Genomic DNA, 22,947 nt, shown 5'->3' on the forward strand with positions numbered 1-22,947 from the left:
CCTTGGATCTGAATTTGCATCTGAGTTGTAAATAAAAGTTTCTCCATAACTCTCTAAAAGAAATTATAATATACACATCTGGGAAAACCAAAACAGCTGTTTTGATGGGAATCAGACAAATAAATTTTGACATATTACAGGGAATGTTGTTATCATTTGACACTCAATTCTGATAATTTTTTCCTTAGAAGCTGTTAAAATAATGTTAATTATATGGAAGTTAAAATAGCAGTAATACTGAGAAATGAAAAACACCAAACACCTTTGCAAGATCTGTGCCATTTCCTAAGGCATCACTGTCATGATCTCTCTGATACCAAGAAAAGAGTTTCTTTATTCCAAGGGCAACCTGTGTCCAATGAGGCTCATACAGTAGAAATGTCAATGTCATACTATTACAGTTCTGGGCAGTTCTTAAGGTCTACCCCAGCTCTAGAGTTCCCGGAGTTGTTTATTGCAATTGCAATGCAGTTTAACGATTCTCTTAGCTCATTCTCACAACGTTTATTGTGGTTTTCCTGGAGGCAATTTCCAATAAACATCCTTCAAGTAAGTCTATTTCCTGGGAGCTTTATCTAAGGAGGTTCATGTCAGAAGTGCTTTGAGGAAGTGAGAACTAAAATAGAATTTTGGAGTTGAATCATTTCATAGTCATCTGGTAATAAGGACCCATAGTATGCTAGCTAAAGCATGATTAGCCCCTGACATGATGTAAATGGTGCAATTTTTACTTTCACTGTGACAAACTGGCAGAGGACACTGGTACAAGGAAATATATCAGCAGGTATGACATCTCAGACATATCAGAAATTCAGGAGAGGTAAAAAATAGATTACATGGCTGTTGCTGAAGGTAATTTATGAATTTGGAAAACACGTAAATTCAAGTATAATACAATTAATAGCCAATTAAGGACTGTGCATAAAAGCTAGAAAATCGTATACAAATGCATCGAAAGACTCTGAGTGGGTCTAGCTGTAATGCGTAAGCGTGGGAGTCTGGCATTGCATTAAGTTAGGTTCTCACACCAACCTAAACAGGTCACTCACTCTAGCATGCCCCTGTGGCCCTAGCTACCAGGGAGACTAGGACAAGCAGATGGCGATGTGGTGAGACTTCATCTAAAATACCACCCTTTCTCCTCTCCCTCCTTTTCTCTCTCTGTATCTCCTTTCCCTCTTCTCTCTCTCATTTCAAAAAAAGAAAAAAACAAAGGAAAAAAAAAAGAAAAGATAAAAGAAGGTTTAGATAAATAGGCTTACAAAAATAAATATACTGTCTGAGATTGGAATGCACATTAGTAAATCAAGTTGTATGGGAAGCCACAAAAGGCATTGCATTTACCAAAGCAATAAGAAATGCACTGTTAGGTCAGCTCTGTGGCCTGGTGGTTGGGACAGCTTGATCCAACATGGCTGACCCTGTCATTCAAGTTCTTGGCCTGGTAGCTTAAAAACGGATTGGGGATGCCTGTGTTCATGCCCCGAATCCCAAAGGGAGGAAAAGATGGAGGAGAAGGAACTGTGGTGTGATCATTCCCTGCGGAAGTTGCTTTCCCCTGTCCCTCTTTGTCTCTCTGTGTCTCTCTCTGGTAAGTTCATGTGAACTTTAGCAAAAACAAAATCAAAAAGAGAGAAAGGAAAAGAAAAAAAAATGCACTGCTAAGAACAGCACCAGTATTCCTGAAATGCTCAGTGAGGGCAGTCTTCTGCAGGTCAGGACTTGTAGTAAAAGATGCTGTTATAGATGCCAACTGAGCTGAGATTCCTGAAAGCAATCGGAGTGATAAGATCCCAGAATAATAGAAGCCAGGTGGTGGTATTTAGCTGTCAAAAGCAAGATAAATATGATTTTGTGATAAAGGCAGGATTGGGGATGATAATAGAAGCCTGCTATAGCGAGGGCTAATAAAATATGGCATCTCTAGAGTCAAGACAGAAGGATATCCAATAAATTTAGTACTGAATTTATAAGAACAACAAAAATCAATGATGGATGGATGACCTACAAACTCAGAACAGACTTCTCAATAATGCCTTGGCCAGATTATAGATATAAGTCATTTTTCAGACTTAAAATCATATTGATTGAAAAATAGACTGGATTCCTAGGAGAGAGGTCCCTGTGATACCATATGGGGAAAGGAAATAATAAAAAAAAAATTGAAATGATATTGTGATCTTGAGAACCAAGGTCATAGATTCTCCTGCCTGCTTTAAAAGTGGGAGTATGGGGCCCACCAGAGGTTATGAGATTGTAGGTGACTGTATTCCACATGGCTGACGCACAGTTCTTATTCCAGACCTGGCTCCTTGAAATATGTACCAGGTGCATGTGTGTGCAGGTACAAAATCCCAAAGGAAGGGAGAAATGGGGGAGAAGGGATTGTAGTGTGACCATTCTCCATGGGGTGGGGAGGGCATGTTTTCTCACTTTCCTACCTTCTCTGTCTGTCTTCAGCAAGTACACATGCCTTTTAGCAATTTTTTTTTTTTTCAAAGTGGGTGTTTGTAGGAGCAGGAGCAGGTTGGTACTTTAGATACCTGGCCCAAGTCTGGCTCACCATGTGGATTCCCTCCATAGCTGTTTACTCCGTCTCTGAATGTGTAAATGTAATGGATATATTTGTTCCTTGGTACAGCCGGCATGTACATTCCTTATTGTATGGGACCAGAGCTAACAGAGAAGGAAAAACTAAGTATAAGATTCTGAAACCAACACCCTCTTGGTGAAGATTATAAAATGAAGGCATCATTGCATTATGGTGATGGGAGGTTGGGGCAAATACTGTGTACCCTTAAAGACAAAGATGCAGTTGGATTCTGGAGGACAATATAAACTCACCTACTACTACCAGCTGCTGTTTCAGATATGTCATTTTTGTAACTGTAAATTAGTGTGACCTCAGGTGCATGGTATACATGATTGATCTGTTGTATAATTCTTTCAGAAAGAGGATGATGAAATTCATTTGGGACACGAAATAGTATATATACTTACATTCTGGTACAAGGGTTTTATTATACTAGCTATCTTGCCTTCTGTCATATTTCAGCTAGGGATCCTGTACCACCTGGCCATTCTGCAGAATATTGCAGGGTCCACTATATTGATAAAATAATTTTAAGTTAATTGACCAAAACACTCACTGTATTGGAAGTCTTGTTAAGTCACAAGTTCTGCAGAGGGTGGGAGATAAAAATGTGAATATTCATGGCTTACTGTATCAGGGAAGATTTGAGGGTCCAGTTACCTATTTCATGCCTGGATATATCCTCTAAAGTAAAAGAACAATTATCCCATCTCACAACTTCCACCGCTAAGAGGGAAGGATAACACTTTGTAAGCCTCTCCAAGTCTCAGCTACTGAATATTCCATGCTTCTGAATGCTGTTCTGGTTTACTTACTGGAGGATATGAAAGACTACTCACTTTGGAAGAGCTCAGAGCAGGAAAGGACTTTAGTAAATCCAGCCTGTGTAGCAAGCAGCCCTGATGCCGGGGCTGCAGTACCCAGAAGTCCTTACGGTCTGAAAATATCTGTAGTGGCAAAACACTGCTGTGTGAGTTTCATGGGAAGCCCTAGTTGTTGAATCTGGAGCTATTGGGTTAGGAATGCAGTTTAAAGATCTCTGTATTTCTTGTTAATGTGTGCAAGACAGCATCCACAATAAAAGGCACACTCAACTAATTGGACAAAATGCCTTGGCCAATTGACAAAAGCCAGCCTCCAGAATTGGCTACCCTGGTGCTGGCCCAATGAGTACAATAAAGAGAGCTCTGTGATGACAGAAATGAAGACTGTGCATGCGCTCACTTGTGAGGGCTCCTACTAACAAAGCAGATAAAAGCATTGCCACTGATGATATCCAATCAGAAGCATAGCCAATGCTGGTGCTGAGCCTACGGTATAAAATCATCTTTCCTTGAAAATGACCAGCCACTTGGCAAGTTGCTTACACAGTCCCTCCTCTACTCAGAGAAGCAGAAACTCATCTTGACTGTATTAAATCACATCCATAGGGTAGGAATTTGTTTTTTCCACCTATATGGTCTCAGCTGGATTTCAGTGTGCTTGATCTACCAACAGTGTGAACATTTCATCAGATCTCAAAGTCCACTTTGTAGCAGGAAGGGTGCTTAGCAATGAATGCATGGTGACAGAATCCACCAGGTCAGCCACACAAGTGCATCACTAAAAGCTGCTAATCTGAGGAAATGATGGGATAGCCTTTTGTTTTTTAATTTCGCTGGAGGGTACGTGTACTCCTGAAAGAGAGAGAGAGAGAGAGAGAGAGAGAGAGAGAGAGAGAGAGAGAGAGAGAGAGAGAGAGAGAGAGAGAGAGAGAGAGAGAGAGAGAGAGAGAGAGAGAGAAAAGAGAGGGAGAGAGAGAGAAAGTGAGAAAGCACCCCTCATTGAGGAATGGGAGAAGCTCACGCCACAATCCCTCCTCCTCCATTTTTCTCACCTTTTTGGATTTTGAGCACATATACACACATACACACTCATACACATGTATCTGGTGTGTTTCTTAAGTTGCAGGGTCTAGGACTTGAACCACACAGTGGGCCATGTGGGATCCAGCTGTCTCAACCACCAATCTACTACCAGGCCCAGGATACTTTTAAATGTATCTTCTAAGGTACCAACTTGGAATTTCTCTCTGCTGAATGATTTTAGTATATATGCACATACGTCTAGTAATGTGTGTATGTATATACATATATATAAATATATAAGTTTTAATTCTACATATTATATATTCTATATTAAATATATACAATTTAGAAAAGTGGATTAAGCAGACTACAACATTATTAAATATTTGTTTTTTTTTCTTGTTTTTATATTTATTATTTCTTAATGGTAAATCATGTCTTTCTTATTGTATTTATATTCCCCTCTCTTCAAAATATAAAAGTTAACAGTATTGTCAATGAGAGAACTATATTATTATTATTTATTTAATTTTTTGGGGAAAGGTTTTTGCTATAGGGCTCATGCATTTGCCAGAAAGACAGTGAGAGACAGAGAGACAGAAAGCAAGAAATCTCCTCCCAGGGGGGATGAGCACGCCATGATCCCTTCTCTCTATTCTCTCGGGATCTTGGGCACACACATACACGTGCCCTGTATCAGTTTAAGACACCGGGTCCAGGATTCAAACCACGGTCGACTACATAGGAGTCCAGCGACATAGCCATTAAGCCAACTGCTGGTCCTCAGAAATATACTATTTTTGACAACTTTCAAACATTAATACATAATACATCAAAGATGTGGTTCTACACTTGATACTGTGTGAAAATGACTATAAGTAGAAACTCCACTCTGTAATAATTCATGATATTTACTTCTCAGTCCTATTCATGACTTTCATAAGAATTTTTCTTAAAATTGACAATATTCTTGCAAATTTCAGAAAATGTTACACCTATATTTCTAACAATGTCTTAACCTCATTGAGAAATCTCTACTTGAGAGATTATAGACAGCCAGAAAATCAGTTTGCCTTTTTTGAGTGCAGAGTTGAGAATTTGGTAAATAACACATGTAGTTTGGGGTATTAAGATTACAGCAAAACAGAAACATTTCCAAATACCTGTTTTCAAAATGCATTCTCCATAGTATAATTTTCTATTGGAGACCCATTGTTTTCTTAATCATTGTTTAGAAGGTCTCTTTACCTTGTGGAGATATTTCAGTGTACAAAAATTGATGAGTATTTGTTAGGTTAAAGAATATTGACAATCAGTTATCATAAAAATGTTTAATAAATTTAAAAGATTTTGAGGAAGTGATAATACAATAAAATGTGTAATTTCAAGTGTGTTTTCTTGAACACTTTGCCACAGGATATTTTTCCAGTTATTTCTCATCTCCTTTTGAAGTAATAAAATAAATCAGCTACATATTGTCATATTTTCAAATAAAATTTTATTTATAAAAATAGTTGGATTGGGACCAGCAGTTGGTGTAATGGCTATGTCGCTGGACACCCATGTAACCAATCGAGGTTCGAGTCCTGGGCCCAGTGGTGTAAACTCACTCCAAGTGCATGTGCATGTGTGCCCAAGATCCTGAGAGGAGAATGGAAGAGAAGGAATTGCGGCATGGTCATCCCCCCTGGAGGGTAATTTCTCGCGTTCTGTCTCTCTATCTCTGCCTTTCTAATGAGCGCCTGTGCCCTATGGCAAAAACCTCTCCAAAGGGAAAAAAATAAATAGTTGTATTATTGCTTATCCTTTCATGTTTGGGTAAATCAATAATTTGCTTCGTATGCAAGCAAAAGAGAGGTGGTGCTGGATATTTTATAGTCCACAGACTTAAAAGTTTATGTTTCTTTTTTTAATTTGCCAGAGGGCATGTATGCTACCTAAAGAGAGACAGAGACAGAGAGAGAGAGAGAGAGAGAAAGGGAGAGAGAAAGTGATAATGCACCACCCCATCATCATTCATGGTCATACACCAATCCTTTCTCCTTCATCTCTCTCTTCTTTTGGGATTTAGGACACATATACACATGCACCAGGTATGTCTCTCAAGTTGCCAGTTTGGGGCTCCAACCTCACATTTGGCCATGTGGGATGCAGCCACCTTAACTTCCACATCACCAGTTGGCTCCAGTATATTCTTTCTTTTACTATTATCAGAGGCATATAAATGTATATTCTTTTGTTTACTATTATTAGAGAGAGATATATATAGAGAAAGGACACCCGCCCACCTGCCACCCAGCAGGCCGTGATCATACCATTCTCTTTTCTTTCTTCATCCCATCGGGATTTGGGACACATACACACATGCTCCCAATGTAATTTTCAAGCTGACTAGGGCTGAGATTCTAAGCACAGTTGACCATGTGGGACCCAGCTCCTTTAACCACTAGGCTTGGGACCAACCGTATGTATATGAAAATTATATCTATTCAAGCCAGTTGCCCATTATTAAATTTGATTGTATGTCATCATGGCTGAGTCTAGTAGTTCTGTACACATTTTATACTAAATGCTTATCATCTATGTGATTTGTAGATAGTTTTTTTCTCATTCTATAGAGTTTCTTTTTCTTGTTAATGTATCTTTTGATGCACAGATATTATTATTATTATTTTTAATGGTAAGAGGGCACATGTCATGGGAGAATGGGAAAGACAGAAATCATCTCCAGTGAGGTGTGGTCATGCCACAATCACTTACTCCATTTTCCACCCCATCAGGATCTAGGGTGACTTCTATTTTTTGAAATAAACAAACAAAGGCCAGTAATACTGGCTATTGTATTGTTTTCTATTAGCAGAGTTCTTTGTTTCTTCATACAACTTTGAATTACTGTCTATTGTCTTCTTATTTCTGTTTGCAGGTTTTAGAATTTTTTATAGGGCAGGCATACTGGCAATAAAATCCCTCAACTTTTGTTCATTTGAGAGTGAATTAAGTCTAATCTCTACTCTCTTTGAAACACTAGTTTCTGTTTTTCTGGATATAAAATTCTTGGTTTACAGTCTTTTTTTGTTCCCTCTTTGTTCATCAGTTTAAAGTAATCCTACTTCCTTTTGACCTCCATGGTCTCATAAGAGAAGTGTGCTGTTGACCTTGTTGAAGATGCCTTGCACATGGATAAGCCACTTGTCCTTTGCTGCTTTTTTCCCTCTTTCTTTATAAGGGTTTGTCATAGGGTATGTGTGTACTCACCCTCACCAGAGAGACAGTGAGAGAGAAAAATAAATCACCCCCCCACTCTGAGGGTGAGGACCATTCCACAATCCCTTCTCCTCCATTCTCCTCTCAGGATTTTGGGCAAGCATGCACATGTGTCCAGTGTGATTTTCAAGCTGCCAAGTCAAGGACTTAAACCATAGTTAGCCATGTGGGCAGTGCCTTAACCATCACACCACCTGTAGGTCCTCTTTTTCTGCTTTTAAAATTCACTTTATATACTTTGTTCTTGACATTTTTATTATATTATTTCTAAGAGTGGATTCCTTTGTTTGTATTCTTTTGGAATTTTATTGAATCTGTTGAATAGGTAGATGTACACATTTTCTAAAACTTGGGAACTTTTCAGCCATTATTCCTTTAAATGTTCTGCCTTTTTTTTTCTTTTTCTTTTAGCATTTCCATTATGAATATGTTGACACACTTGATGGCATCCTAATAGGGGTCTTATAGACTGTTAATTTTTCTTCATTATTATTTCTGTTCCCGAGAATATATAATTCAGGGGCTGACAGGTGATGTGGTGGTTAAGGGTGCTGGACTACCACATGGCCAAGTGCAGTTCAAGTCTCAGAACTAGCAGGTTGCTTTCTCACTTTCTCTCTCTCTCTTCCTCTCTGTTTCTCTCTCTTTGTCTCTCTCTGGTCAAATTTAAACAAATAAATAAAGTTAAATAAAATAATTAAGAAAGAATATATAATTTAACTCAGCCTATCTTCAAGTTCAAGTTCTTCAAGTTTTCTGCCTGCTTAAATCTCCAAGGGAAACCTTCTAGTGAGTTTTTCATTTTAGTTTTTGTACTCTTCAAAAATTTCTGAAGTTTTCTGTAATTTCTATATCTTTATTGAAATGTCACAAAGCTTTCTACCAATTTTTATGTTGCCTTTTTCTTGAGTCAACATTCTCTTTTTTCTGCCAAGTCTTTGATTTTTCAGAGCTTTAACAAAGTTGATTGTGACAGTTTTGCTTGAGTTTTTAAATATTTCTGTAGAGAGACAAGCTTTTGGATCTATCTACTCTGCCATGTTTGCTAACATATGCTGAGTCTTTCATGAGTTTTTGTCTTTATCCATTAAATTTGAATTGTTGAAAGTGGTTTCTGGGGACCAGCAGTTAGCGTAATGGCTATGTCGCTGGACTCCCATGTAGTCGACTGTGGTTCGCATCCCGGACCTGGTGGCTTAAAACTCACGCTGGGCGCGTGTGCATGCATGCCCAAGATCCCGAGAGGAGAATGGAGGAGAAGGGATTGCGGCGTGACCATCCCCCCTGGGGGGTGATTTCTCGCTTTCTGTCTCTCTGTCTCTCTCTGTCTGGCGAGGCACGTGCCCTATAGCAAAATCCTCTCCAAAAAAAAAAAAAAAAAGAAAGTGGTTTCTGAACATAAAGTTTGTTGATCTTTGATAATAGTATAATTATTATTTGAAGTTAAATATCCCTGTCATAATGAAAGTTTCCTTTCTCTTATTGATGATTAACTTACCATGACTTGAAAACTCAAATAACTGAAACATCTTATTAGTGAGGATCACAATACAACAGCAGTAAACATAGGTTTCAACAGATTTGTTTGAAACATACATTTAACAGATATTTAACAAGAGAACTAAGAGATAATTAGTTTACTTTGTTGTCTTATCAGTGTGATAAATGACTTTTTAAAAAAAAATTCTTTTCGTTTCTTATTAATAACACCAAAGTGCAATATATTATTGTCGTCTTAAAGTTATGCATACATATCGTTGTCTCTTATATTTGACAATAAAATATGACATTGGTCTTAAACTTTACTGGTCCTTTCTTCTTTTGTCAGTAACAGAATAGATCTGTGACATAGCTCTATAGACTTATCTATATTATATATCAGTTTATTGGAAAAGTCATCACAATTTTTGCATAGAAAAATATGTCATGACTTTTCCAACAATCTAGTAGCTATGCACCATTCCTAAAATACCATTTACAGAGAACATCTGTTTTTACTAAATTTGCCAATACAGTGCAATTTTATATAGATTCTATTGTCATTGTAATTTATTTGTAAGTGACATAAAAATTTAATGATTCTAATATTTGTTACATAAATATTAATTTTGCTTCATGTGTGCTTTAATTCATGTTTCACTTAATTTAATAAATATTAGTTATGTTTCAGATATGGTTCTTTAAAAAAAATATTGAGATAGTATACAGAAAAAGAATGATACTGAATCTGCCTGAAAGGGGATCAGAGCAGTTAGTAAACCAAAGTTTAAAATGTAATGAAAAATACTAAAACATTGACTTTGGTTAAAGTAGAAGATTGTAATAGAATGAAGGAAAATTAAATCAGAGATAGTTAACACAGCCATAAAAATTTTTTATTTTCAAGATTTAAATTTTGTATTTGATATTTGATTTTATATGGATATTGTCAGTGTTTAGTCTGACTTTTGAATAAGGTACATTTGATGGGGCACAATTTCTAAAGCATATTTATTTTTTTCTGCCTCTGTAACTGGAAAATTTACATTCAGTTCAGAGTTTTCAGTTCTGGAAAATATTCACACTTTATTTCTTGTTTGTCAGTTATCAACACACTCATCTACTGTAATATTAAAACTCCAGACTCTCTTATAATTTCACACTTGATCATTTATTTAGCTCAGGCCTATCTGAGGTTTAGAAACTTTAGTGGAAGTAAAGGTATCTGGTTTGCTTCAATGTCTCTCATACTACCTCATGCCCTACTCAGTAGAGGCTGCATAGGTTTTCCCTGGTTTTAAAGATGGAAATGAAATAGAGAGAAGAGATGAAAATATTTCACATTATTCAAGAAATTATAATCTGACAATACTGCTTTTATTTCTTTCTGGTTTTTTTTTTTTTGGTAAGTATGGTTGATTTTAACTGGTACTTCTGTATAGCACAACTTAACATATGGCATTCACATTGGGACTAGTTAGCTGTAGGATACAAGAGTACTTAAGAAACTAATTATGAAACTTATAATAGCAGTAAGCAAATTGCTATGGGAAGTTGGAGAAAGAGCAACCACTATTGTGTTAAAAATTAGTGAGAATATCACCTGTGATAGTTAGGAAGACAAAATATTTTATTTGCTAAAATATATAGGAAATATCAAAGTGTCTTTCCTACTTTTACAAGCCAAACAACACAAACATATTACAACAGATATGTTTTCCCCCCACATACACCAAACAAGCAATCTCTATTGGACACCAAATGAATATCCTACAGTTTAACTCAATTGTGACATCTACCTAGAGACAGCGCTAAATCTCATTGGTGGAGGTCTTAATCCTGCAAGACTGCCCACCACCTCAGATGATAATTGCAAACTCCAGCCATAGATTATTAGGATTCCTATATCCCTCCCTTGGGTTTGTTTAACTTGCTACAATGGCTCACAGAACTTTAAAACATTTTACTTACATTTATCCATTTATTATAAAGGAATTAGCGAAGGATGTGACAAATAGCCAGATGGCAGAAATGAATAAAGCAAGTTAAGAAGGAAGAAGAGAGGAGTTTCCATTCCCTGTCCAAGCACACCACTGTGAGATATTCTCACCTGTCACTCCTTTGATATAAGTGATATTTATCCAGTTAACTGTTTATGGACCTCCTACTAAAGTTTTGAATTTTATGGCACATCCTTAGATACTTTTAGTCAAGCTCCCTCCAGCAGAAAGACTCCAAGTTTGGAGGAAGTCAAACTATTCAGCAACTCAATGCTTTTTCTCAAGTCAGGAGAATGAAGGCAATTAAGAACATGCAATGGGACCAGCAGTTAGTGTATTGGCTATGTCACTGGGCTCCCATGTAGTCGACTGCAGTTCGAGTCCCGGATCCGGTGGCTTAAACTCACGCTGGGTGCGTGTGCATGCGTGCCCAAGATCCCAAGAGGAGAATGGAGAAAAGGGGATTGAGGCGTGGCCATCCCCCCAGGGGGGGATTTCCTGCTTTCTGTCTCTCTGACTCTGTCTTTCTGGCGAGTGCACACGCCCTATAGCAAAAACCTCTCAAAAAAAAAAAAAAAAAAAAGAAAAAGAAAAATTAAAGAAAAAAAAAGAATATGCACTATACAGTAAGATTCTTTACATTTTTTCCTTTTTCCCCCCTAGGGAGCATGTGCACTTACCAGAGTGAGACAGACATACAGAGAAAAAGCACCTGGAGAGCAGTCATGCCATAATTCCTTCTCCTCCATCTTGTTCTCCTTTCAGGATTTTGATCATGCACATGTACCGGGCATGTTTCTCAAGTTGCCGGGTCTGCACTCAAACCATGAGATTGGCCATGTGGGATCTGGATGTCTTAACCACTAGGCCCTGGAAACAGCCCTACATTCTTAAAACTCTTTCATGGACAACTATCCCTCTCTTTTATATTTATCATTTATAAAGATAGTCAATAGCACCTTCTTTCCCATTTCCATTTACTCTCTTCTAGTCTCTCTCTTCTACCAGTCCTTATCTGTTTCCCTTGAGAGGTGCAGTATTCCGCTGTGCTACTTCTCATGAAAAACCCTCAAACCTTTTCCCCTGTACTAACCCTTGAGATTTTGAGAAGTAAAATTCTCTGGCAATACAAGATTTAAAACATGGTCTTAGTAATAGATGTGAAATGTAGATGAAATAAAAGATGTCCATGGATTATAAGAGACTATAAGACTGGGAAGGCAGTTCTTTCTTGTGAATGTTCTCCAGGAAAGTTGTACAAAGTATTAATATGTTTTTGATTATTTTTCATCTCTTTAATATGATGAATTTCCTTTTTTCTTTTTAGAAATTATAAAATTATGTGGGCTTAACTTCAGTAGTGTTTTCTTTCTACAGAAGTAAGCATCTAAAGTATAATATAATTTCTTTTTTTTTGGAGGGGTTTTTGCTATAGGGCGCATGCGCTCACCAGAAAGAGAGATAGAAAGTGAGAAATCACCACCTAGGGGGGATGGCCATGCCACAGTCCCTTTTCCTCCATTCTCCTCTTGGGATCTCAGGCACGTACACATACGTGCCTGGCATGAGTTAAGCCACCGGGTCCAGGACTCGAACAGTGGTTGGCTACATGGGAGTTCAGTGACATAGCCATTTCACTAACTGATGGTCCCAAGTATAATATAATTTTAAAAATCCAAGGAAAGTGTGCAACCTGAGGGTTGATACTGAGATAAAATTAATTATTTATTTTTAACAACAGTTGTTTTTTCTTCATAGAAATGTATCCACAGATATAACTCTTTAATTATAGATGTTCCTTAGGTTCTAAATATGATTTCTAACATTACCTTTACTGATTTTTAAGGCTTATAATACTAGGGGGGGATCTCATTCATTTTAATAGTTAATGTATAAAGATATAAAATATACTCTAGAAGTGCATTTCTTATAAGGACAAAATTATTATAATAATCAGGGCAAAACTGTGGAAATATAATTTTTTTATATATTCCATTTTTGTATAACTCTTGTTTGAACTTTTTAATGTTTCAACCTCAACCTTAAAATTAAACTTTTAAATGATCAGCAGATGGCATAATGGTTAATTTGCTAGTCTCCCATAGTCAATTGCAGGGTTCAAGTTCTGGACCTGGTAGCTTAAAACTGACTCTATTGACTCTAGGCGCATCTGTGTGTGCCCAAAATCCTGAGAGGGGAGTTGAGGAGAAGGGATTGCAGTGTGGCCATCCCTCCCGCCTCCCCCCCAACCTGAGTTTGGGGTTGGGGGTGATATCTCGCTTTATATTTCTCTGTCTCTGTCTTTCTGGTGAATACATGTGTCCTATAGAAAAATTTTCTCCTCCCCCCAAAAATTAAACTCTTAAAATTGCCACATTCTTACCTCATATACAGGTTATGAACACTAATAAAATAAAATACTATTAAGTCTTTTTGAAAATTATTTATGTCATTTTCTTGGTTATTATTATTATTTTTTTAAGTTGCACACCAAAGAGAGACACAGAGAGAGAGAAAGAGAGAGGGAAAATGAGAAAGCAAGTCACTGGGTCTGGGACTCAAACCACAGTTGGCCATATGGGATTCCAGTGCCCCAACCACCATGCCACCTGCTGGCCCCTCATTAAGTATGTTAAAATAATATTCCTACAGGGACAAATGAATTCCACTTTGAACTAAATAGTCTTATAGTAAATATTGTTCATTTTGCTACTAGTTATAACCATGTGGAATTTTCCAGTTCTTGTAGATTATATTGTGAAAACTTTTGAAGTAGTATCCATTGTTCAGCACTTGAATACACAATAATTTGGCCATACCAATTCTGGCAGAAAATATCATATTGGGAGGGTTATTAAACACTGAGACTCTGTAAAACAAATTAAGTTGAAGTTATTCACTACAGATGTTTTAAAAATCAGATCCACTTTGATATTTAACAATATTCACCAGCTTTAAAGCTTATATTTGGCATCTTTCATGGAATATATAAGACTGTCATATAAAAATAACAGAAATGTTACATATAATTCAGAAATCTGTTTTGTGTGAGTCTTCAGATTTTTGAAGCACACACATTTGGTTTTAGAATTAAATAAACTGGTACAAATGGTGGAAGCAGAAACCAATTACACATGGCTATCTGGAAATAATATTCATTTTAAGTCAAGAATACTGTCAAATGCCATTGATGTGGTTCAATATGTGAAGACATCATAGAGGTGAAGAAGAGATTCCTAATTTTAGAAAGTGCAATGATGTATTTGACATCTTACTGCCTTTTGTTTTTGTGGTATGAAATACTATCAAAGACAATGTATTTATATTCTTCTACTACCAGAATTAAATTGAAAAAACTTTGTGGTTATTACAAGTCAATTTCTTTTTGTTTGTTTGTTTTTAATTTAAATTTTCCAGAGAGTGAGTATGCTGGGAAGACAGAGAGACAAAGAAAGAGAGAGAGAAATAAAGTGAAAAACCATCCCTTGTGGAGAATAATCACCTTTCAATCTCTTCTCCAGGAGGCCAAATCTCCTTCCCTTCAGGATTTTGGGTATGCACTCACGTGCACCTGGTATGTTTCTCAAGCCACTGAATCCAGGACTTGAATGCAGAGTTGGCCATGTGGGACCCAGCTTATGTAACCACTAGGCCACCGGCTGGCACTATAAGTAAATTTTTACAAAGAGTAAATTTTTTTTTAAAGAGGTTTTTGCTATGGGGTGCATGCACTCACCCAAAAGAGAAAGAGAGACAGAAAGTGAGAAATCACCCCCCAGGGGGGATAGCCATACTGCAATCCCTTCTCCTTCATTCTCCTCTCAGGATCTTGGGCACGCATGCACTTGTGCCCGGCATGAGTTTAAGCCACCGAGTCTGGGACTCGAACTACAGTTGACTACATGGGAGTCCAGTGATGTAGCCGTTACGCTACATGCTGGTCCCAAGAGTCAATTCTTATAACAGTAAAAAATCCCTTTAAAGAAGCTAAAGTCCCTACCTTCAGCAACCTTTTTATGAATTAGAAATATCAATATGAATCAAGATACTATTACTCAAATGATAGTTGAGATGTCCTAAGCAGTCAGACATCATTATTATGTAAGTGTGGTGCTTCCTTCAGCTAAGGCATGTAGTTCACTAAAAGGTCTCAAATCCATTTCATCCTCTACCTCTACCAATAAAGACATTGGTGCAGACCTATACCAGTTTGTAAAAAGCCTAGTGATCTTTTTTTTGCTGATATACATATTCTTAGGATACCCTAAGAGCTTAAATGCCAAGCCTACTCAATTAAAAAGAAAAAAAAAATACAGAGAGCAAAAATATTTTGACCAAGATCCAAAAAATATATGAGTTTTTGGCTGAATAATTCTATTCTCTGTTCTCCTCTTTCATCTTCCAGTAGACAATTATGAAAAGGAGCTCTGAGAGCTAACTAAAGCATATTTTAAAGACATGTACATGAATGTACAAGGCCATATCCTTGCTTGTTTAGGGGATTTTATTTTATTTTAGGTACTTTTAAACAAAGGGGGTCTGTCATTTCTGAGTTGGTTCTTTTAATACTCCAACAGAACAAAATTTTCATCTGCGGAGTCTGTTGTATCATGGAAATGGACTAAATTTGGATTCTTCTGAACCTCTGTAAGTTATTTTAGAGTAAAGTTGCCAAAAACTACTCAGTATTCACTATGGAGTTCTTGTGAAGCAGCTAGACTATGGAAATAAACTTCTCTGTCCCTTCTCCACTCTCACTTTCTGCAATACAATGGCTCATCTGTGAGGAAAGAGAGGAGAACTCTACTTTTAAACAGAGACTAATTTCTAGCCACTTACGTATTAGGAAAATTGTAAAATGAATGTCAAATTTTTTAGTCATCTCTTCCTTAAAATAATTGACCTAAAGTTCAAAAAAGGTTAAGAAAGACAAACCATTAGACACAGTAAGAGAGTAATTACAGTAAACAACAATTTTTAAAATGTTTTGAATGAATGAATGAATGAATGAATGAATGAATGAATTTTAGATTTTCTCCTTAGGGGACAGGCACTTGCTGAAAAGAGACAGAGAGGGAAAGTAAGAAATCACCTTCTGCTGTGTATGGCCACACTACAATCCCTTCTCCTCTATTTTCCCCTTGGGATTTTGGGCTTCCATGCTTAAGTGCCTCGCATGTTTTTCAAGCCACTGGGCCTGGGACTTCGACTGCAGAGATGGCCATGTGGGATCCAGCGTCTTAACCACCATGCCACCTGCTGGTATCTCAAAAGCAATGTTTAGTTTTAAACGTTTTAAGTATTTCTGGCTTGTACAAGACCTCCTCACACACCAATAAATTCTCATTGAATAAATAAAATGTGCTGCATTAGCTTCAATTATGCTGAAGTATTTGAAGAAAATGTCTATATTTATCTATGTATTTATATCTATGGGCTGCATAACAACTTAATTTCAGTTAATGAAGCACAACATACATGATGGTTTCATAAGAAGCTATACATACTACACCATATAGCCTACGTGTTTGACTGGCTATCCCATTTAGATTTGTGTAATTATACTCTACGATATACCCACGATAAAAAAAAAAAAAACCCTATGACACATTTCTCAGAAAGTATCCCCATTGTTAAATGACACATGACTGTATATCAAAAATAGGAAGGGCAGGGCCCAGCAGCAAAGCACTGCTCAAGAGAAGCCATATCTACATGGCAACCTGGGTTTGGATCCTGCACCCAGTCATCCTGGGAAACTGCACACTCAAGTGCCCAGCAACTGACAAGCTGGTGCACTGGAGGAAGAGGATTACAGAGTGGCCAGACCCCTGCGTAGGGTGCTTATCTCCTTCTTTCTCTCTTTCTTTCATATGCACATGCATGCGTGCACTCTGTCAATTACTAGAGAGAAAAAATAAGATAAAAAATAATAATACAAAGGAGTTCAGCCCTATAGCACAGCAGTGAAGATCTATGCATAGGAGAGTCAGATCCTACATGGCCACGTGTGGTTTGAATCCTGGTTGGTGGGTTGAAAACAAGTTGTGTGTATGTGTGTGTGTGTGTGTATGTGTGTGTGTGTGTGTGTGTACGTATGTGCGCGCATGCGTGTGTGGGCGTATGCCTCAAATTGTGGAAAGATAGAGAAATAGAGGGAAATATACCCAACTGGGGGGGGTACTTTCCAAAGAAAGGAAGGATAATACGTCTGTATGAGTAAAAAGGAATGAATGCAGAGTGATTCTAAAATTAACACATCATTTCTAAAGTCTTGCTACCTAATCTACTTTTTCTTTCTCCTATAATTTATGGATATTATAAGACTCTCTTTACCTCTGATAACCTAATACTATTTGTATCAGGGACATCCAGCTATGGACAAATTTTCAGTCTCCACTTAGTTACTGAGTTCTCAATATTTCAAACATTGATACTAAATCTGCATCTCTAATTCCTAGAGATTTGTGAAGACATTAAAGAAGTCTAAGAGCTTTTGACAATATTTAATAAAACTCCATGGACTCTGAAGGTTGTTAAGAAAATATAAATTCCCTCTGAATGCCCAGTTAGGATATTATTTGTCTTTGTAAAGTCAGTATGAACAAATGATTAAAATAAAATATTGCTACAAACGACGTGACTAAATTCTATTTTTTATCTTGTTTTAGGAAGGCTTGCCAATCAGAACAAATTCTACAAAGTTGAACAAATATCTTTAAAGAGTTTTTTTTTTTTCCTCCTAGTTTGAGAAAATAGGATATATGTAGCTAATTGTACTTCAAACTAAAGAAAAGCCTGTATCTGGAAAAATTTCCATATTCAATTACATTTTGAATCGATGCATAAATAATTAATAAGGACTGGCTGAAGGGTGGCCTAGAAAATAGTACTTTGGAAGTTCCCCAGTGTGAAGCCGAAGGTAGTTGAAATGGAGCTCTTCTGGCTTTCCTTGTTTTAGTATTATCGTTCCTTCCACGGAGTTTATCTCCTGTAAATCCATGGGCAGATTCTTGGGAGCTTCTAGACCTGGCACCTAGCTACAGGCTAGAGAGGTAAGACATAGTTATTCCTCAACAGGATCTACTATGTTTCCTTCCAGAGGCATTAATTCAGACCCAGGTTATGACTAGCTGGGCAGTGGCCAGAGGAATTCAGACCACAGAGTCCGGAGAGCATAGGTAGTAATAACTCTATTCACCAAGACGCTCTGCCTGAAAGGGCCCTTTCACGGCAGTGAGAAGATCTGAGATGTCACCAGAAGGCCTGCTAGGACTGCATCACTCTCACCTTCTAGAATAGTATTAGGCCATGGAATTCTCTATAAATCAGAAGAGCTATTGAGAAACAATTTGGAACACCATTTCTACCTGTTTTTGCAAGCAGTGTAACGCTCCCTAGCTACTGAATTTATTTAAGATGCTGGAAGCCTCACAAATATGTATTTCTATACTTGTATTCATTTCACTATTTTACGCTCAAAGGGACACCTCAAAAATAATTTTTTAAATACAAGAATTGGGTGGAAAATCAGGTTTCAAAAAAGTTTGGAGACTGCAAGAACATACAGAGTTTCTATTTATGAGAATATTAAGGATAATGAAGATGGTAAATTTCTACTGTAAAATCCTGAATTTGAAATTGTACATTTCAGGCTCAAATGCACTGTTTTTAGTTATTTTATTAAATAACAGTAATGACTTGAGGTCATGATCTGAAGCTAGTTGATGATATTTCTCTCTATATCAGGCATTCTAAACATTCTGCTAGCAACATTACAAAGAGAAAGTTGTTTCTGTTTGTATGTTTGTTTGTTTTTAAAGCTGTGATCTGAGCAGTCATCTTAATTGAGGGAGTGGTTTTTTGTCACAGAGAGTAACAGGCATTGAACACTTCCCAGTTGCTCTCCCAATTTGTATGCTTTTGTTCATATTGTTAAACAATCCCATTTAGGAGCTTGACCTAGTCTAATCACCTTTCTTCCAACTCTACCAAGAGAAGATGGATGGGTCATAAGGCATATTTTGGTGACTAATAGAAAATTGGGTTCCTAAAGATTTGTGGTAGCCATAGAATTCAGCACATATACCTGTAAACTTGGTTGAAGACCTTTAAGTGTTCAAATGTTGTAAATGTTCAAAGTAGGCCCTCGCCAAGGCTTCCAGTCTTTGTCAGCAGAAGAATGTATCCATTCATTCAGCACATCTCTAGGTGTGGCTAATGTCTGCTGGCACCCTGTGGGCACTGATTTGGAATATTTTTGAGACAAATATCTTAGGAAATACTAAGACAAAAGAGCCAATAGGACAGGATAATTTGAAGAGGAAAAAAAGACCAAGAATTCTATATTCCAGTTTGAAGAGGATTAATTTGAGGACAGGGTAAGTAGAGAGGGAATTTAAAAACCCTCCCTCCTCATGACTTCCACCATGTTGTCAGCTCCTGAGGCTGGAGGCCAGGGCCAGGGCCAGGTTCTCTAGGAGCAGTTGAGGGCCTAGCCGCTCAGAGGAGACATCTGCTAGTTGCTTTCCTTGCCTTTTTCCTCTTCCCTCTTCTGCCCAGCTGGACAATTAAGTTACTCACCCCCTTAATGTCAGTTCCCATCAATTTCTTTCTCCTCCCTCAGAGTACAGTTCACCTCTTTGAGAGGTAAGTCCCTGAATGAACCTGGTGCTGAATTTAAACATTTAAGAGAGAAATCTGTCAGTTTCAGATCTCCAAAGACAACTTCCCTACAACCTCCAGGGTTTTGACCTTTAGGGTCCTTCCATAATATCTTCATTCCATTCTTCGAATTTCAGGTTAAAAAAAGAATAAAAATTACTTTTCGGAGCAGGCTGCGCAGAATCCGCTGCTTCCAGGTCTGCCATAAGAAGCAGATTTTTTTGCACCAGGATAGGGTTACGCTGCCAGCCCAGGACTCCAGCGGTGTGGCGATCAGGCGCTGGTTCCTCCCCTCCCCCGCCGGCGAACGCGAGGCTAACAGACGGGTGCAAGTAGACAAGTAGCTGTTTTTATTGAATACAGAAGCTCCTTGAAAACTCCGTGCGCTCCGGGGCTCTCCTGCAATTCCTTTCATTCCCAAAGTGCTGGAGCCAAGCACGCGTCCCGCGTAACTCCCTCCCATTTCTTCTCGGGGATTTGGGCAGGAGAGAAGGGAGGAAGGGAGTGGGGAGCTGGGGGGTGGTTGGTGGGCTGGGCCTGCCCAGAGTCCCGATTCTTGGGCACTGGGAGAGAGGGGCGGGCTCGGGGCTGCCCGGGAGGCGTGTGATTGGGTCTGACCCTGAGCCCGCTTGTCAGTTTCGCCCAGGGTAGGGGGGGAAAGGGGCGCGGGGAGGGGAGTGGGCGGAGGAGGGGGCTGCCCGGAGCCTCTCGTCCGGCCCACTGACGGCATGAAGCCTTTAGGGGCACTCACGGCTCTCAGCTTTTTGGTTGAAGCCCCTCATCTGCCTTCACTCTGAAGGCAGGGCCCGGCAGAGGACAGATCGAGGGTCCCAGCCGGCGGGGGGCAAGCGAGAGGGAGAGGAGGGGGCCAGAGACAGGAAGGAAGCAAACCATCATATTGAAAAGAAAAAGCCCTTTGACTTTCCCCCTCTCCCTCCCCAATGGCTGTGTAGCAGACGTCCCCGGCGCTACCTTGGAAGGGACGAAGTTGGTCGGCAGTCGCACTTTCGTGGGTTGAGTTCACAGTCGTGAGTGCGGGGCTCGGAGATGGAGCCGTGGTCCTCTAGGTGGAAAACGAAACGGTGGCTCTGGGATTTCACCGTAACAACCCTCGCACTGACTTTCCTCTTCCAAGCTAGAGAGGTCAGAGGAGGTAAGAAAAAAATGGATTTGGGGAGGTGGGAGATTGCAGTCGGTATTTCTCCTAATGCGCCCCTCCCCCTCCCCCCTCCCCCCGGGGAGGAGGAACAATCCCCTTAAATAAAATCCAGATTGTAGCTGCCACCGGGTTGGAAGTGGAAACTGGAGAGAGGGAGATAGATGTGGGCGGGACAAGAACGAGAGTAGGTAGGTAGCAGGAAAAAGGATCTGTCAGGCAGTGCCTGCGGAAAATGCCCTTCGCCACTTTCTAGCTTCTTTGGAAAGAGGACAGATATTACCTTGAGCACAAGGGCAGTTGTGCAAAGCTTTTGTGTGGGGAGCAGTCCTCGCACTGCCCTTTGCACACATCTGCTTTCTTCAGAGGCCAGCTAATGGGAATAGCTTTTGAAGGGTGAGCTGAGGAGAAAATATAGAGAAAGGGTATAAAATGAACCTTGATAACGTTCTTTGTTTGCAACAAAGTGAGAAACAGACTGTTTTACTTCGGGGGATAAAAGAAACTAGGGGGATGAATCTAGAAGGCTGAGAACACTGCGTGTGTGGCCTTTTGAAGCGATTTTAAGTTGGAAAAAAAATGGTCAGATTCTGAGTAGCAAGTCAAGATAGGGAGGGCACTTTCTCCTCAATTTCGGCCCCCTCCCCTATTCCCACTCTTCCTACACACACACACACACACACACACACACACACACTTGCAGGCTGGACGTGCAGCTCTCATGGAGAATGATGAAAGTTGCCAAGCAAGCGGGGTGCGGGCGGAGGAATGGGGATGGGAAGGGAAGGGAGAGTGTGGGGTAGGGTGGGGTGGGAGGAGAGGTAAGGAAAAGCTCTACGTGGCACCACCGAAGAGTCAATGACTAGACCTGCTGGGAAGACTGCAGCCCTGACAGGACCCGAGGAGGGAAAGCGGCTCCACGCCTCCGCTCTGCGCCTCCCTCCTTCCCCGCCCTCTCCCGGGCAGGCGTCTGGCGGAGCGGTCCGTTAGGTGCTGTAGACTCGGCTGGGCAGGGGGGCCCTCAGGGCTCCCGGGCTCAGTGCAGAAAGCCAGCTTTGTCAGGACTGCGGCGAGACGCTGGGGTTAGGAAGGAGGGTGGCCAGGACAGGGTAAAGGACAGAAAATGGTCACTCGCAAATGCCCAGGCTTGAGCAGAAACCCGAGTCTGGCCCTGGATTCAGTTGCCAAATTGAGTTCCCTCTAATGAGAGTTAGCGCTCCGGGGGGGCCGAACTCTGCCACCAGGTCTGTGTTCCGTCCTCCCTCTTGGTGGCTTTCACCTTCCTGAGGAACAGGCAGCTCCGGATTATTCCTTCTGCGGTTCCCCTGGAATTACAGCCATTCTCATTCGGACTACTTTGATTTTGCAATGAGTCATGTTAATTACGTTGGTTTATACATTTCCACATTTTCAGAGAGAAATAATAGAGTCTTTGAAAGAGGAATCCGTCAGAAAGTTTGCATTTTTACCTTTGGTACCTGGTCACCAGTTGGATTGGTCAATTCTGTCAGCAGTTCTGCCCTCTGCTGGTTTTATTTATTCTTTGGCATTCAGGCATCTGCTATAGTAATTGAGACCTCTTAATGTCCCTACCTTAGAGTGATGCTGGAAAGGGAGACTCGATTAAGGGGGAATGAGTGTACCATTTCTTTTTCAGCATGTCACACACGTAGACAACACTTTTCTAATGGCAACTATTTATTTAAAAATATAGAAATTAAAATTCTTCAGTGAAGACAGATGAAATATAAACTCAAGGAGATCACTGTATGAATTCAGGGATTATTTCTGTGAATGTATCTTTTCCTTTTCTACACAGGGCTTTCCTGTAGAAGGCCAGATATATCAGAAAAATAAAATTTCTTCACTTGTAATGTATATTATTTTATTTTCAGTCAAGCTACCTCCCTGACACACATTAAAATAAACATCTATCCCGGAAAG

The 22,947-nt window shown here is 39.3% G+C and overlaps 1 protein-coding gene across 2 annotated transcripts in view; it reads left to right on the forward strand.

Annotated features, from left to right (window-relative positions):
- Positions 1–20,532: 20,532 nt before the first annotated feature.
- COL11A1 (collagen type XI alpha 1 chain) overlaps positions 20,533–22,947 on the forward strand; it is a 237,181-nt gene continuing 234,766 nt past the window's right edge. For both annotated transcript variants that reach the window (XM_006162840.3, XM_006162841.3), the window contains exon 1: positions 20,533–21,000. In XM_006162840.3, the coding sequence (XP_006162902.1) occupies positions 20,895–21,000 (106 nt within the window). In that variant the 5' untranslated portion in view covers positions 20,533–20,894. The remainder of the gene's footprint in view (positions 21,001–22,947) is intronic.

This window comes from Tupaia chinensis, unplaced genomic scaffold (genome assembly GCF_000334495.1).
Source record: "Tupaia chinensis unplaced genomic scaffold, TupChi_1.0 Scaffold140874_1, whole genome shotgun sequence".
Classification (NCBI taxonomy): Eukaryota; Metazoa; Chordata; class Mammalia; order Scandentia; family Tupaiidae; genus Tupaia; species Tupaia belangeri.